The 16,574-nt window shown below is 53.9% G+C and overlaps 4 protein-coding genes across 4 annotated transcripts; 2 read left to right on the top strand and 2 right to left on the bottom strand.

The window, feature by feature from the left end:
- Nucleotides 1-3,191: 3,191 nt before the first annotated feature.
- Nucleotides 3,192-5,429, bottom strand: AYL99_04075 (hypothetical protein; the record flags this gene model as incomplete). The annotated part of the gene is made up of 2 exons (XM_018835589.1): nt 3,192-3,696; nt 3,757-5,429. 2 exons carry the CDS (start codon nt 5,427-5,429, stop codon nt 3,192-3,194), a joined length of 2,178 nt encoding a protein of 725 aa, XP_018695239.1.
- Nucleotides 5,430-5,993: 564 nt separating this feature from the next.
- Nucleotides 5,994-7,506, top strand: AYL99_04074 (hypothetical protein; the record flags this gene model as incomplete). Its single annotated transcript, XM_018835588.1, has 2 exons — nt 5,994-6,541; nt 6,594-7,506. The coding sequence occupies 2 exons, from the start codon at nt 5,994-5,996 to the stop codon at nt 7,504-7,506; spliced, it is 1,461 nt and encodes a 486-aa protein (XP_018695238.1).
- Nucleotides 7,507-7,713: 207 nt separating this feature from the next.
- On the top strand, nt 7,714-9,951 carry AYL99_04073 (hypothetical protein; the record flags this gene model as incomplete). The annotated part of the gene is made up of 1 exon (XM_018835587.1): nt 7,714-9,951. The coding sequence occupies one exon, from the start codon at nt 7,714-7,716 to the stop codon at nt 9,949-9,951; it is 2,238 nt and encodes a 745-aa protein (XP_018695237.1).
- Nucleotides 9,952-10,427: 476 nt separating this feature from the next.
- AYL99_04072 (hypothetical protein) lies at nt 10,428-16,480 on the bottom strand (the record flags this gene model as incomplete). Its single annotated transcript, XM_018835586.1, has 3 exons — nt 10,428-16,002; nt 16,073-16,357; nt 16,416-16,480. 3 exons carry the CDS (start codon nt 16,478-16,480, stop codon nt 10,428-10,430), a joined length of 5,925 nt encoding a protein of 1,974 aa, XP_018695236.1.
- Between the last annotated feature and the right edge of the window lie 94 nt (nt 16,481-16,574).

The following is a 16,574-nucleotide window of genomic DNA, read 5'->3' as shown; positions in this document are numbered from 1 at the left end:
GACAGGAGAAAAGGGCGGGCGCCACATTTCCTCTTGGTCCTCGATCGGCTGAAGGAATATTGACTACTGATAGATTCTGGTGTGTTGGAGCTGCAATCGGCTAGTCGTCAGATCGAAATTGTGTTGAGACAGCGAAGAATGATGTCAACGTCGTCAGTGCAATACCGAGTTTTGTCCTGAAGTCTGGTGGCAGCACCGATAGAGCGGATGCTGATCTGGGAGTTACGTGGGCGAAAAGGGGACTGTACGGAAGATTCCCTTTCGGTTGGGGGTCCTTACTGTGCCTTCGGCAGCAAGGATTACGCCTTTGTCCTAGACCTGTACCAACACTCCACGACATTTCAGCAATGCTCTGCCACTATGATTTGAAGACGGGCTGTGGTTATGGCCGGTCCCTGTTGTTGCGGGGCTTCATCCGTTTTCTCCATTTTGGGCTTTCAAGCCGATTCACACTGACATGCAGCCACGCCTGGGGCTCTGGGACCTGATCGACTCGCATTCAGGAATCGCGACGGGTTGGTCTGCTACACGGAATGTGCCGGGGGGGCAGAGATCTGGTGTAACCTGCCATGAGGCCGTCATCATTGTGCTGCCAGCTGGAATGATGGGATCATGGTTGTCCGGTGATTAGGCAGAGAGGCGCTGGAGACGGGACGCCAGGGCGAATCGAAATAGAATGCAGAGAGGTGGACTTGAAGGGGGCTGTGTTGCATGTTTTGCAATAGTCAACAACGTCGTATTTCCTGCAGGGCGTCGGTGGTCATTCTTTGCGAAGAGATATGCGCAACCCCAGCATCCCGCGAATCTGAATCGCAGCTAAGACGGAAGAGGGGGATGGAGGAGACCAGGGTAGCAACGCTTTAGCGGGACCGCGCAACCCTCGCAGAAACGAGGCAACTCCCGATGTGAAAGCTCGTCGAGTAAAGAGGAAAGGTCGGTCAATCTGTATCACGGCCGTCCTGCGAGCAGTAGATGCATCGACTTCTCATTCAAGGTCAACTGGGATTAGCCGAAGCCACAGCGAATGGTGGGACACATTGCAAGATGCTGGCTGCTGAGAGACGGGAGAGGATGATCTGTTGTTGGAGGCATTTTGGAGTGAGGATATGAGACAGTTGAAGTGAATCCGAGAAAAAATGATTCAATAGGTTCATGAATCGGGCGTCGGGAACGTGAACCGCTGCAGCGCCAATGCAGCAGTTTTAGCTAGCGAAGCAAGGCCCATACTGGGAATGGTCATGCTACGCGTATCACGCCTTAGGGCTTCCGGGCTTAGAGTTTGGCTGGTTAGGCGGCCCTGACGGGCCTAGTGGCCCCAAGTGGCCCTTAGCCCAGTAGCCCGGGTTTGACCGCTCACGCCCGCCTCCCCAGACTCGCCGTCTACCATCCAATCATGACGTCTTCTACCTGTGCTTGGCGAGCACCCTGCAAACCCTCCCATCTCGTCTGCCCTCGTCTGTCATCGACGCCTTCATTCATGTCAATCTTGGAATTCTGTGTTGTTAGATGGCCCTCTTTTCCTCCGATGTTCGGCATTCTGCCTCGATAGATCGACTATCGCCTGCACCATCAGGCTGTTCGATCAGACTTTACAATACATCACCCGCCGATCAACCACCTCGTTTGACACTCCTCCTGGTCCCACCATAATTCCTGGCTGTCTCGTATAACCGCCCGTGGCCCTGGAATGTTTGCCTCCTGTTCACTTCCGAGCGCCGCAAGGACTTTCCTCCCCCCTAATCGGCCGGTGTCATGTCATGCAAGAGGAGGTCAGCTCAGGAGTCGCAGCCTTGGGCGCTAGACCCTTGTTTCAGGGAATACGGAGATCGGGATCCGCACGCCCACTCGCTTCTTTTGACTCTTTAAAAATCGATCAATCGAGTCCAATGAATTTGCTGGCATTTCAAATCTTCGACCATCCCCTGCAGTTGCGGCACTCCCCACGGTGGATGAGTCCTCAGCAACCTCGCATCCGCTCAACCGTCGGAATAGGTACCATCGACACCACTCGCCTCTACGCGTGCATAGATGCCTGGCATACTTCGCGGACAAGGGCGAACCTCGTTTGCACCGTTATTTGGCCCTGGAAGAAATCGCATTCCTAGCTTCTCCCGTCTTAGGGGTTCGTCGTCAGAGTCCAACCTCGAGCTTCCTTTCCTTCAGGCTAATGATCCGAAATGTCATTTGGTGCGCCACGGATCCTGCCACTGCCATAGCCCTTGCTCCCAGCAGACTGTTAGTGACTTGTCGATGCCGACAGAATGCCGAGTCCCAAGATGATAGCTCTGCAGCCTTCATGCCCTCTCCGGCCAATTGTCACGACAGGATCGCTCGCCATCGCTAAAGTGTGTTGCTGTCTCACCCTGGTGCCGCACATCTGGGTCTTGGGATGCACAGACTTGCTCCGCGTCTGGCTGATGCACTTGCCATCTTGACTCTCCTTATGGTATTATTGCGTTTATGCACGGGAGTATGGCTGCTCAGCAACACACTATAGCCTGAGATCGACGACGAGCAGGTGGTTTATCTCAGTGGTAACATATTCTCCTGGGCGGCCTGGTCTGTCCTTAGGCGCTCTGAGGAGGCAGGAAGCACGGCTCGCCTGCTTTAGCCATCAGACAATCCTGAGATAGGGCATTCAACATTGCCCGTATGGAGCAACTTGCGCACTAATCCTGTGACGGCCCCGTGACAACGCCAGGCCCACTGCCCTAGATTCATGATGCTTGCTTTCTACGACCATAGATCCGATCTCCTGGGGTCTGCTCCACACCCTCGCTTCTGGGCACGGGCCTCCTTCCTTCCTTGGGCTTTGCTGCCGTGTCATCCCCAATCATGATGTCGTCGGTGTGGAGGGAGAGATCACAAGAGGAATCAAAGTCACTGGGCCGATCGGCTCGCCTTCTACCGGAGGTTGGGAGGCGATCGATCCATCCCGAACGACAGAGAAAGGGAATGCGTGAACTGGAAATTTCTGAATCACCATATTGCTTTTCGGCTTCTGGTTCAACTGGTCCGTCGCTTAAAACGCCACTCTATGCATGACTTGATACGCAAACTGGTTACTGCGTTATATCTCCAAAGTCCAATCATTCCAGCAAATAGGACGACAGATCTTTACAAAGCCACAAAAGTTGGCTGCATTAGACGTACTCGTGACACTTCGTAAACACTGACTCCAGGTGTCTCAATCAGACTCCACTTCGATACACCTGACTGCCGCCATTTCTCAGCCGCACTGTCTCTCTTCTCTGCAGAACATGCAGCGCGCGGGCTAACGCTGCTTCGCTGTATCCTCGCCCCTGAACGAATTCCCGCTTTAGGGTGGCCAGACTCGTGCTCCAACCGATCGGCAGCCGCCGTCTAAGCTCGTCTTCCACCTTGCTCACTTCCTCCATCAACTCTCTGTTTCCGCTCATTCCGCCGGCACCTTCTCCCTGAGACACGGCGTCCATAGTGCTGGCGAGGAAGAGACGGATGGCTTCATCGACGTGGTGTTCCTCGGCTACGGCGGACAAGGTGAGCTTCGCCAGTGACTCCGTGATGCGAATGATGGCCTCAAGTTGACGAACCGTGATCGGGATGGAAGATCGGACATTGCTGTTGGCCTCAGCTCGAGCGACTCGATTTCGAATCGAGACGAAATGCGACGACAGCTTTTCTGCTGCGGAGGGCGACAATCTCGGGGCACAGCGACTGGAAAAACATATTAGTGGGTTGTTCACATAGACACATGGCATAACAAATGTCACTTACGACTTGCAGAAGCTGATATACCGCTTCATTTTCTCCACGGAGATTTCGACTTCGGCCTGCTCTTCGACGCCCTGGTTGCCCATGTGGATGCCCATGACGTGCTTTGCTATTTTTTCATCCCGAACTCTATCGTGGTCATCTCTCACGATGAAGATCATGTCAAAACGTGATAAAATGGTGGTCTGAAAGTCAATATTCTCCCCCGGGGATTTGAGGTCGTCGTAGCGCCCGAAGATAGGATTAGCGGCCGCCAGGACCGATGTACGGGCGTTGAGGATGGTGGTGATGCCAGCTTTCGCGATGGAGATTGTTTGCTGTTCCATTGCCTCGTGGATGGCGACTCGATCTTCGTCACGCATCTTGTCAAACTCGTCGATACAGACCACGCCGCCGTCCGCAAGGACCATGGCTCCGCCTTCCAGGTAAAATTCTCGTGTTTGTGTGTCGCGTTGAACTGAGGCGGTCAGACCAGCTGCCGACGAACCCTTCCCAGACGTGTAGATCGCGATGGGTGACACTTTTTCCACAAATTTCAGGAGTTGAGACTTGGCCGTACCCGGGTCACCAAGAAGGAGGACATTGATGTCGCCTCTCAATTTCATGCCGTCTGGGAGGATCTTTTTCGAGCCGCCCATCAAGAGACAAGCAATGGCTTTCTTGATATCCATGTTTCCATAGATCGACGGAGCAATACACCGCGCAAATCGCTCGTAGAGATCCGGTGACCTCGACATTTCTTCGAACTCCTGGACTTCCTCGTCGGAAAAGGATGCCCCAGTAGCCGTGTGGTCGGCGTCCGTTTGGATGCCCACTGCGCGCAAGTACGGCTGTCTTAACGCAACCGCACTATCCTTCTTTGTTCCTTTATTTTGTTGATAGATTGAGAATACGCCCATCACTGTGCATCTCGACCCCGGAACGACTCGATTCGTCAGGTATCGGTCCGCGGAGACGGCGATGTGACGTGGTAACTCACCCACGGGCACTTGGTCCGGCGCTTCCTGCAATTTTATGATCTGCTGGTCGATAAACTGCGAGGATTCATGGACCACAAAATAGGGGTCCAGGGGGCACGGGTCTCCAGACTCCTGGCCGGGGACCTTTGTCCGTTGGCACTGGCGGGGAAGTGTAATGCCCGAGAAGCCGCCCTCGACATGGAGTTGCTGCGTGTGTTCGCAGCCGCGGCATTGGATCGTCACCAGCGTGGCCTTTGACGATAGCGTGGACGCGCCAATGATGATGCCCGGGATGCGGACGAGGTGCGAGACGTTTGCGGCCGTCAGATCACGGATCGAGATGTGCGCGACACTCGAGTGGATCAGGAGCTGATGTTGCGGGAGCTGGACCTCACGGTCGTGCGGGAACACGATTCGTTGTGTACATTGTTTCAACGCTGCCTCGAATAGTGGTATGACATCCGCAGGCTCGGTCGTGAGCCGGTGTGCGAGCTCTTCATTGTACGAAATCAAGTGGGCAAGGTCGACATCACAGTAATACTGCTTGACGAGTGCGTTTTGCCGAAGCTGGTCCCGGTAGATGTAAACGCCGTCGAGTTGGAATGCGAGGATGAAATCCCTGAGCTTTTGTTGGAGTTCGGTGCGCGGTTCGCCCAGTTGGTCATTGTGCGCAGGAAGGACGGAGAGGGAGTAGGCAGAGCGGGAGTCGAGAGCCATCGTTGGAGGAAGTTGTCGACGAGGCTATCGTGGGTGGTGATGATGAGGTTAGAAAAAAGATGAAGCGCATTGACTCTCTCTACTCGATACAGGGCGCAAGGGGGAGGGGGCAGGCAGTGTCAACTGCGGAATTGCGGTTGAGCGCGTCGACGCGTCCTCGACGCGTTTAATTGATTTTTGATCGCGTCCACGCCCGAAGAGATGCCGGGGGCTACGCCGCCCTAACTTGTATCCTCTCATCTTGTTTCGGCTCCTACCATCTCAGATCATGCACCGTCCAATGAACCCCCTGTCGTCTATTTCTCTTTAAAGCACATCCTGTAACTCATACAAGGAAAAGACCAGGTACTTGTCGGAGTGCCTCCGGTTGCTCGTCATAGGTAGGTTTGAAGCCGATTTATCCGCCTGCTATGCGGGGAAAAGGTCATCTGGCTCGCTGGTATCGCTGCATGGAGGAGGGCTCGGCTTCTTCACCGATATCGCACTTTTTGGAGATCGTTCTTTTGATTTTATCACCCATTCATGAGATGGAGCAGCAATTTTCTGGCCAATTTTGATGGAAATATGGCGAAGCAGGAACAGCTTGAAGTCGACGACAGAGGCGTCCTACAGCGCACTCGTACGGCGACAGACTGGGATGGACCTACTGACCCCGACAACCCTCGAAATTTCCCTCTGCTCCGCCGCACATCCTCGACACTGGCAGTCACTTTTCTCGCCTTTGTGAGCACTCTGGCAGCTTCGCTTTACAGCCCGGCGCATGAAGACGTCTCGAGGCGATTTGGCGTCTCGGATGAGGTCGCTATCCTTCCACTATCCGTCTATAATTTCGGTCTGGCTTTCGGACCTCCCATCGGGGCTCCTCTGAGCGAGACGTTCGGCCGCAAGGCAGTCTTTTTGACCACCACCCCTATATTCGCTCTCTTCACTCTAGGGGCCGGCTTTTCCCAAGGGCCTGCATCTCTGATTGTTTGTAGATTCTTTGCTGGGGTATTTGCCTCGCCAGCTATCAGCAACGCCTCCGCCACAATCGTCGACTATACCGCCGGACGTTATAGAGCTGTTTCGTTAGCGTTCTACTATTCTATACCATTCTTTGGAGCAGTATTCGGGTATGCCCATCGTTGCTTGGTGGAAGTTTGGACACTGACCTCCTCCATATAGGCCTCTCCTCGGAGGTTTCGTTGTCGAGACTAAAGGGTGGCGTTGGACACAATGGGTCACACTCTTCTTCATTGTCACATTCTATATCCCGATTATATTCACCAAAGAAACCTACAAGAAGACCATCCTCCAACGGCGAGCGAAGAGGCTCAACATCCAGGGCCCTCCTCAACAGGGCCGGTCGATTCCTGCCTCTATCAGATACTTCTTGACAACCCTTTTTCTCCGCCCCATCCACATGCTGGTCACCGAGCCGATCGTCACCATTGTATGCCTATATAATGGCTTCCTCTTCGGCTTGATGTACACCTTCGTCGTCGCCTCACCCTGGGTTTTCCAGCGCTACTATGACTTTTCGGTGACAGGCCAGTCCTTGTCATTTCTCGGTCTGATGGCTGGTACAGCTCTTTCGCCCTGTCCGCTCATTTTAGTCGACACGTACATTTACCAGCCGCGTCTGAAGCAGTTTCGCGCTGAAGATTCGGGGGGAGATGAGCGATTTCCCCCAGAACATCGCCTTTATCCGAGCATGATCGCATCCTTTATTCTTCCTGGCTGCCTGTTGATCTTTGCGTGGACAGCACACGCTCAGGTCCACTGGATTGTGCCCATCATATTCCAGGGCATGGCGTTTACCGCCACAGTAATGGTGTATGCCTCTATGAACTTGTTCATGGTCGATGCCTATGGCCCGCTTTACGGCGCGTCGGCTGCTGGTGCTGCGATGCTGTCGAGATATGGCCTGTCGGCTGCGTTTCCCCTCTTTGCTCTAAAATTCTACAAGGCACTCGGCGTCGGATGGGCGACTTCAATCCTGGCATTTTGCACGCTGATTATGGCGCCGATGCCTTGGATGTTTTGGCGGCATGGGGAGTTGTTAAGGGCAAAGACAAAGTATGAAACAAGCACATGATACTGACGACAAAATGTTGGATCTCATTTGGCGCAATGAGCGAGCAGCATATCAACGAATCTGGCGTTTCTTTTTGACAACAAGGCTGCGTATCACCACCAGCCACAATACTTGGGGGCCAAAGGGGATGGACCTTGGCGACTTGACCATCTCGAACGGCGTTTGCCCCTCTCTACAACCGAACTTTCCACCTCCATCACGCGACCGATGGACCACTTGCCAACTGCATCATCCGAATCTGCCCATGTAGAAGTTCCGTTTCTGCTGGACAAAGATTGCCCTTTCATCTACGATAACGAAAGTTGGACCGAGTATCCTGTTCGAACAGGTTGGGATCTCGATACATTCTTAGATGGAGACTTCACGAATCGGGGGCGCAATACTACGGCGCAGGCAGCTTCATTCTTGCAGGCCTGGTTGTATTTTGGTATGATACACTCTGTGACGGGGATACCAGTGGAAACCTATGATTTCGTTCGTGCAACTGACCGAGGAGGCCTCGTGGTGAGTTCAAGAAATCTCAGCCGCATCATCTCTCAATGGGAGAAGGCAGTTCAACAATGGCCCGCGAAAGAAAATTTAGTGCGCAGAGCTGCCACCGACAGCTCCGTCAAAGCAGTGACAGAGGCGCTCAGCCTGTATCTCGGATGGAAGACTCCGCTATCAGACACGGTCATACTCTCGATCAACATCCTCCACAAGACGCTCATGTGCGCCAAACGGGCAATACTGACGCAAACTGACTTTGAGCCCCATCTGACCTACTTCCAAGATTCACGCGAAGTCATCGACAACCAGCTCTATGAACAAGGGTGGTGCAGAAGAGATGTTGCCAGACATCACCAAGGTCAGTCGTGTCTGGGGATGTATTTCGCCATCTCGCTCGGTCCTCGACTCGTCCCGCGAGACCATTCAGGCTGCCTGATCACGGAATGCCTGGCGCTACAAGTCGACCATGCAACCTACAAAAGTCAGCACACCGGCCCCAACTGTGACTGCGCACACCTCGAAGTCGATATCACCCAAGTGTGTTCTCTCATCAACTGTGGCAAAACTCCGCTTCTGAGACTCTGTGATTCGGCTTCTGGGGTGCATCAACCTCGGGTAGCTGTGATCACGGACGCCGAATATGTCTGCATTTCGCACGTCTGGGCCAACGGGTTTGGCAATCTTCATGCAAATTCGATGCCTCTCTGTCAACTGGCCCGGTTGCAGCACCGCGTTAACGACCTCTACAATCGTGGTCGTGCTGACGCTAACATCCCATTCTGGATAGATACGCTCTGTGTACCCGTGCAGCCAGAGCACACCGCGACCAGGAGGCGCGCTATAGTTGCCATGGGGCAAATCTACGCCGAAGCAGCCAAAGTGCTCGTCGTCGACGTGGAGCTTCTGAAGTCGCCGACCGCCGGCGCATCCATGGAAGAAATTGCCATGAGGATCTCCTACAGTGTCTGGTGGTCACGTCTGTGGACGCTCCAAGAGGCGGTGTTTGCCCGGGAACTGCATTTCCAATTCCAAGACCGCGCTCTGGACGGGAAAGAGCTGGTGGAACGCAGCGACCGTGCTCGCGACAGGCTTTCAGAGACAGGCCAGTGGAGTGCCGCAGCCCAGATCGCCCATGAAGGATTGGCGTACCTCCGCGAGCTGTACGCGTTCAAGTCCTCTACCACCGACGCCCGAGCCGCGTACATCCTCCAGGCCGTCAACTGGCGCTCGACGAGCTGGAAGTCCGACGAGGCCGTCTGCCTGGCGGCGATCCTGGGGCTGAACGTGCAAGGCATCCTCGCCACGCCGGACGACGACCGGTTGCGGCGCTTCATCCTCCTCCAACGATCCTTTCCGGCCATCGCGCTGTTCTTCTCCGGCGCCAAGATGGACGTCGACGGTTTTCGCTGGGCACCGCGGACGTTCGTCTTCAGCCGCGCGGGCCTTTTGCCCGCCTACCAACAGTATCCGGATCGGGGCGGCAGTCGCTTCGAGCTGCAGACGTCGCTCGCACAGGCGGACGAAGCCGGCCTACACGTGCAATTCCCGGGCTTCAGGTTCAAGCTGGACTCCTCCTGCTCGCGCATCGGCGACGACCGGGTCTTGTTCCAGGACGCATCCGATGCGGTGTGGTACACGTTCCGCGTGATGGGGCGGAACACAGTGGCCACGCCCTTCCGGGACGTCGACGACGTCCTCGACATCCCCGACCTCGCCCTCGTCCTCCCCCGGCGCCCGGGTCCCGACCGGTCCTTGTACTACGGCGTCCTGGTCTCCGTCTCGCGGGACGAAGAAGGCGGCGTGCTCTTCTCGCGCCTCGTGGCCAGAGCGTCCGTGGACCGATGGGGTGCCAAAGACCCGCTCTCCCTCAGGATTCTGCTGGGCATTAGTGACGAACAGCCCAATCCGGTCGAGGCCGTCGGGCTCCCTGAGGACCAGCGCTGGTGTATTGGATGATCCATTCCTACCTATCTCCCTCCCTCGAGTCGTGTTTATTAATTATATCATGTCATATTGTGTTGTATTGAATACCCTGCAAGCGAGCGAGTCAGCAAGAATACATACCTTTTCGGTGTATGTCATTGGTGAGAACGCCGCTGGATACTGACTTGGTTGTCTGAAGAACGAAGCGAAGATAGCGTCGATGAATATATGAAAAGCGTGTCTGAAGTATAAATGAATAATTACATAGTGATGCGCAATCTTTGAAGACTGGGGCTCTCTGCTCCTACAAAGCCGCCCACATCTGCACGACGCTTAATTCTGTCGGAGATCCCCTCGGTGCGTAGAACTCCCAAATTATTTTCCAAAAGTTACATAAGGAATAATATCTATCCTGACATAAATGGCATGGTAATGCGTGCGCTTGGCGCAGCTAGAGCAACTATTGAAAAGGGTACATCCCCCTCCTCCTCTCCAACCACACTTGACGTCTAGTTGGTTGTTGGCAAGGTAGACTCGTCAAGCTTGAAAGCCCACAAACGATTGACAGTGCCATCCCCGTAGAACGAATCCTCCTGTGCCGGGACGTCGACGACGCCAAAGCAGTACCACGTAGGTTCCTCGTCGGAATTCTCGTAGAATTCGACCAGTGTTGCCCCAGCAGCCGCTGAATCCGTAATACATTGCTGTAGAGAAGTCTCCAGGGTCCATCCTCCATGATTTCCATCGTCACCAGGAGGATTGTTGAAGCCAAACACATTTATCATTGTGCCAGGTCCACCATTCGCGTCACCCTCCAGTGACACATGGCACCCATCATAGAACTCATCGTAGGTAGTCCCGTTGGCCAACTGAATTGACCCGGCGAGTTGTGAAGGTTCGCAGACTGCCGTTGATTCTGTGATGGCGAAGCCCCAAACCTGGCCAACTGTCGCATCAGGATAGAAACTATCAGACTTGGCAGGTAAATCGTTCACCGCGATACAGTTCCACGAATCATCTGAACCAACGTAGAACTCGAACATGGTGCCACCTTGCGAAGTGGTGTCGTCAGCACAACTTTGGACGGCAGCATCGAAGGTGTAGCCGGAGTAGTCTGGGGCAAGCCAGTCCACGGACACGACTCGGTTAAGGTACTGTAAACCACCAGGTGTGTTGCCCTGGAAAGACGCGCTGCAGCCGGTGTAAAATTCAGAGAAGACAGTTCCATCTGAAGCGACGATGTCGTCAAGCGGAGTGTTCTGGCATGAATTTTCCCACACGAAGCCCCAGACATTCACCACAGTTGAATCAGGGTAGAAGGACGACTCGTTGAAAGCCACATTGTTGACACCAACGCAGAACCAGTTCTGATCTACGTCGATATAGAATTCGACTGCTGTGGAACCCTCGTCGACAGCGTACTGAACACATCGGCTGACGGCGTTATCGAATGTCCAGCCTTCCCAATTTTCTGACGCCTGCCAACTGACTGCGAACTGCTTGGGAAGATACTCCAGACCGCCTGCCGTGGCTCCTTCCAACGATTCGCCACAACCTGTAAACACGTCGCGGAAAATCTGGGTTGTATTATAATAGGCGGTGACATCTCCAATCGGAGAAGGCGTGCACGCAGGCGTTGTAGTTGTTGACGTGGCTGAGGTTGTGGTCGCGCTTGAAGTAGTAGTGCTGGATGTCGTCGTCGCTGTCGCGCTAGAAGTAGTAAGGACTGGCGAGGAAGATGTAGTCGTGCCTGTGGTGCTTGAACCGACTGGGATAGCCACGTTTCCAGAAACTGCCACCAATGTGACTGGGACGCATCCATCAGGAATTGAGCCATCCTTGGAAACAACCAGGCCGCCATTCAAGATACACTCAGCCGCTACTGATGAAATCGTCAAGACACCGTTGCTATCAATTGATGCAGTGACAGGAGGGTTTGGTGCCACAGTCTCCATCACGAGTTGAGTCGGCGTAACGATTGTCAGACCAACCCAGACCGGCGTGCCATCCACAACCACCATCAACGAATCGTCATCGGCAATAGTGAAGGTGCTTGCTTCGGCTTCAGAGTCGACGAGACTGCTCAATCCTGTCTGTGGATTCAGTGCAAGATATTCTGTATCTCGCTTGACCTTGCGAGTCGTCACTACCGTCTCAGCGGCGAGGTAGAATGTTGAGGTTGATGTCGTTGTCTCCGTCGTGGTGACCGATGCTGACGTAGAGGTTATGGGAACAGTGGTTGTCGTTATGCCAGTCGTGCTTATCAATACTGACGTAGAAGTTGTGGTGCCGTCAGTTGTTGTTGTGCCCGTCGAGGTGACCGACGTAGAAGTCGTGGTGTCGTCCAATGTTGTGATGCTCGTCGTCGTGACCAAAGCTGACGTAGAGGTTGTGGTTATGCTCGTTGTCCTGCTCTCAAATGACGACGTGCTGGTGGTGCTATCGAATGATAGTGTGCTGGTGGTGCTATCAAGTGACGATGTGCTCGTCGTACGGCTATCAAGCGATGACGTGCTGGTGGTGCTATCGAACGATAAGATGCTCGTTGTGGCGGATACTGATGTAGAAGTTGTGACTATGCTCGTCGTGCTATCGACTGACGGTGTGCTGGTGCTGCCATCGAACGATGAGGTGCTCGTCGTGACCGGTACTAACGTAGAAGTTGTGACTATGCTCGTGGTACTATCGATTGGCGGTGTACTAGTGGTGCTATCAATTGAGAACGTGCTCGTCGTGCTGCTATCGAATAACGGTGTGCTGGTGCTGCCATCGAACGATGAGGTGCTCGTCGTGACCGGTGCTGACGTGGAAGTTCTGACTATGCTCGTCGTACTATCGATCGACAGTGTACTGGTGGTGCTATCAAGTGACGATGTGCTGGTAGTGCTGTCAAGTGACGATGTGCTCGTTGTGCTGCTATCAAACGATGACGTGCTGGTGGTGCTATCAAGTGACGATGTGCTAGTCGTACTTTCGAACGATGTTGTACTAGTTGCGACGAATGATTCCGGCGTAGAAGTTGTGGCGATGCTCGTCGTGCTGTCGACCGATGGTGTGCTCGTCGTGCTGTCAAATAAAGGTGTACTCGTCGTGCTATCGATCGATGGTGTGCTGGTTGTGCTATCAAGTGAAGATGTGCTCGTCGTGCTGTCAACCGATGGTGTGCTCGTCGTGCTATCAATTGACGGTGCGCCAGTCGTGGTTGCAGAAGTAGTAGAGCTGGAAGACGTTAAAGTAGATGATGCAGTTGTAGTAGCGGTGGAAGCCGATGTTGTGGTCAGAGTTGACGCTGTAGTTGGAAGAGGCAAACCAAATGTTGTAGTGGTACCAGCAGAGTCGGACGTCGTAGTCAAAATTGATGATGTAGTTGGGGGTGCGACAGCGGAATCCGTAGTGGTAGCAGTGGAGGCAGAAGTCAAAATCAGAGTCGATAGTGTGGATATAGGAGCAGAGGTCGTGGTTGATGCTGATGCTGATGTTGTGGTAGTCACCGAAACCAGCCTGCTAGGCAAATACCAACCGTACGCGTCAGCAATGCCAGGATAAGGTTGGAATTGTGACGGATCATTGGTAATGTCGTTGAGAGTCCAGCACACCCATCGGTCGTTGTTGCGTGTATCAGTCTCGAACTCGAAGACAGCGGAGCCATCGTTGTCAGCGACCTCCGCGCAATCCAACAATGCCTCGTCAAAAGTATAATCAGAGCGCTGATAAACATAAAGATTATTAAAGTTCAAGGTTTGCCAGTCCAAGGACAATCCACATCCGGAGGAGAAGAAGTCAATCCAGGAATTTCCATTCGGCGTATTCAAAACATCACCAACTGACGCTGATGTTGCCACGCAATTTGCAGATGATGTTGTGCTTGTCACGCTAGACGTAGTTGGCGATGCGAACGAGGTGGGTGTTGCAGTGCTTGAAGTCGTAGCTAGGCTCGAAGTCGAGGATAGGCTAGAAGATGTAGACGCATCCGAAGGCACAAACAGGCTCGAAGATGTAGGCTCGTCGGCAGTTGTAGACAAGCTCGAGGATGTAGACGAGTCGGTAGTGGGAGACAAGCTCGAAGACGTAGATGAAGTCAAACTCGTAGACGTCGTTGGCGACGCAGACGTGGTGGAAGACGCAGTAAAGAAGATCGTGGATGTTGTCGTGGAGCTAGAGGACGTCGTTGTGCTGCTCGGACTGCCATCGGCTCCAAGCACCGTCATAGCATTCATGGTGAACACTGTCGGGTCGTCCACGAAAATGTCGTCGTCTGCCACCAGACCGTTCCAAAAGCCACAATGCCAATTGAAGTCCGACGACGACTGATAATAAGTCCATACACTAGCGCCCAGTTGCTCAGCAGTTGCCACACACTGACTCAAGAAGGCAGTTGGATCAGTACTAAAGTCTTCGACACCTGAAGTGGCCGAAGAGTAACTGTCTCCCAGAGTCGTAGGAATGGCAGCATTGCAGCTGTAGAAGAATTGCGTGTATTGGGTGCCATCCGGTGCTGTTTGATCTGACAATGGTAGAATGGAGCAATTCGGTCCGCTCGTCTCCTCGCTCTTGGATGTGGTCGTTGTAGTAGTGGTGGATGGGCTACTATCAGAGGTGGTACTATCCAAAACGACTGAGCTGCTAGTCGAAACGTAGACCGCCGTGGTAGAACTCGACACAGGACTGCTAGGACTTGAGGTTGGGCTGCTAGTCGAAACATAAACCGCGGAGGTAAAACTCGAGGTTGGGATATCAGGAGTCGAAGTAGGGTTGACAGGGCTCGAGGTTGGACTGTCAGGGGTCGATGTTGGACTGTCAGGGCTGGAAGTAGGGTTGACAGGACTCGAGGTTGGGCTTTCAGGGCTAGAAGTAGGGCTGGTAACACCAGTTGTGGTGGCCAATGGCAATGAATCGGTAGTGGTCGTAGCGTCAACCGTTGTCGAGCTCAACCCCGGTGTGTTCGAAGTTGTGGTTTGTGGCGATGGCGTTACAGTGCTAGCGACTTCAGTATTGTAGGAATCTGGGTCGGTATCAGGCACAGGAGTGACAGGAGTACAGCTGCTGTCCGTTGCAGAGCCGACTGTCACCGACATGACATTGTTGGCACCAACGCAAAAGCCAGCTCCCGGCAAGATCAGAGCGCCGCCAGAGACTGACCATACAATTGTTGTTGGCATGGCCGAGACCGATGAATAGATGGTCAGAGCTGAAGTTCCGGAGCCACCGCCGAAGCCAACCACCAAAGAAGTGCCGAAAATCATCAGCACGCCGTCAGATGTCAGAATGAAAGCCACAGCATCGTCTGGGGAGCTAACAAGCACAAGTGCTCCGTTGACGTAACCGACCACCAAGATGTCTCGCTTGTGCTTGCCTGTTCCACCGTTGTTCACTATCAGGGAGAAGGGCTGACCCGCCGTGGGGGCTGAGGTATCTGCAGTCAGAGTAGTCGAGGAAGTCCCCGAGGTGGTCACAGTCACAGCGACGGTAGTCAGACTCGTGGTACTGGGCAGACCGTCACCTCCTGCAGGGGTCGAAGTTGTAACGCTTGTTGAAGTGGCAGGATCAGGTGGAACAGTTGTGCTTGTTTCGACAGACGGTCCTGAAGCTGAAGTTGTAGATCCTGAGGAACTTGAACCCGGAGTGGTGGTCGATATTCCTACTGTAGATGGAGTTGTGCTGGAAAAGCTGTCCGGGTCAGAGGTCGTGGAGCTCGTCACTGAGCAGCCTGCAGCAGGTACTGTCACAGTCCGCACTTCTAGAACATCCCTCTTCTTCAGAGTAGTCGTGATAGTCTCGAATGAGCATTCTGGCGATGAAGTGGTAGTGGACGCCGTGCTCGTGATCTCTGGAGTGAGTGTAGAGCTCGTCCCTTGTGTCGTCGTGGGGATGTCCACAGTGGAGGGTGTGGTCGTGCTCGTGATCTCTGGAGTGAGTGTGGAGCTCGTCCCTTGTGTCGTCGTTGGGATGTCCACAGTAGAGGGTGTGGTCGTGCTCGTGGTGACCGGAGTGAGAGCAGAAGTTGTGCTCGTAGTCACTGTAGAGAGGGCAGCAGTCGTCCCTGGTGTCGTTGTGGAGATAGCCACAGGGGAGGATGTGGTTGTGCTCGCCGTGCTCAGTGTAACGATAGGCGAAGAGCTTGCTGCGGTGGTCGTCGTCACTGGTGAAGAACTACCAGGCGTGGGTGTGGAAGTAGACTGAAGTGTAACGGGGCTCGATGGTGAGGTTGATTCCGATCGGGAACTGCTGGTTGAACTTCCGGGCCGAGGAACAGAGGTCGAAGTCCCAAGAGCAGTAGTTGGGGATGACCCAGACGCAGAAGGTGAAGTCGTATGCAGCAAAGTCGTGTGAGATGTCGAAACCTGTGGCCAGGTAGTTGAGTGAGACACCGATACCGAGCTTGACTTCAGGGTGAGAGCCCCGGATGAGTGAGGCCCGGAACCATTCCAATCCTGCCAGTCTTGTCCATCGTGAGCCGCCCCCGTGGGTGAGGTAGGATATGAAGTGCCGACACTGACGGAGGTGGTCGAATCGCAAGGGCAAGTAAAGACAAATCTAGTGAGGGTCTCTGTGGTGGTAACATCATGGTTAGGCAGAACGCCGAATGAATGAGCGGACGCCGCGAGGGCTAGGGCTACTGTCAGACGTAGCAAGCCCATCGCAGCTATTTGGTGAAC

This window comes from Fonsecaea erecta (genome assembly GCF_001651985.1).
Source record: "Fonsecaea erecta strain CBS 125763 chromosome Unknown Scaff3, whole genome shotgun sequence".
NCBI lineage: Eukaryota > Fungi > Ascomycota > Eurotiomycetes > Chaetothyriales > Herpotrichiellaceae > Fonsecaea > Fonsecaea erecta.
The sequence above is the reverse complement of the archived record's forward strand: the minus strand, read 5'-3'. Positions and strand labels throughout refer to the sequence as shown.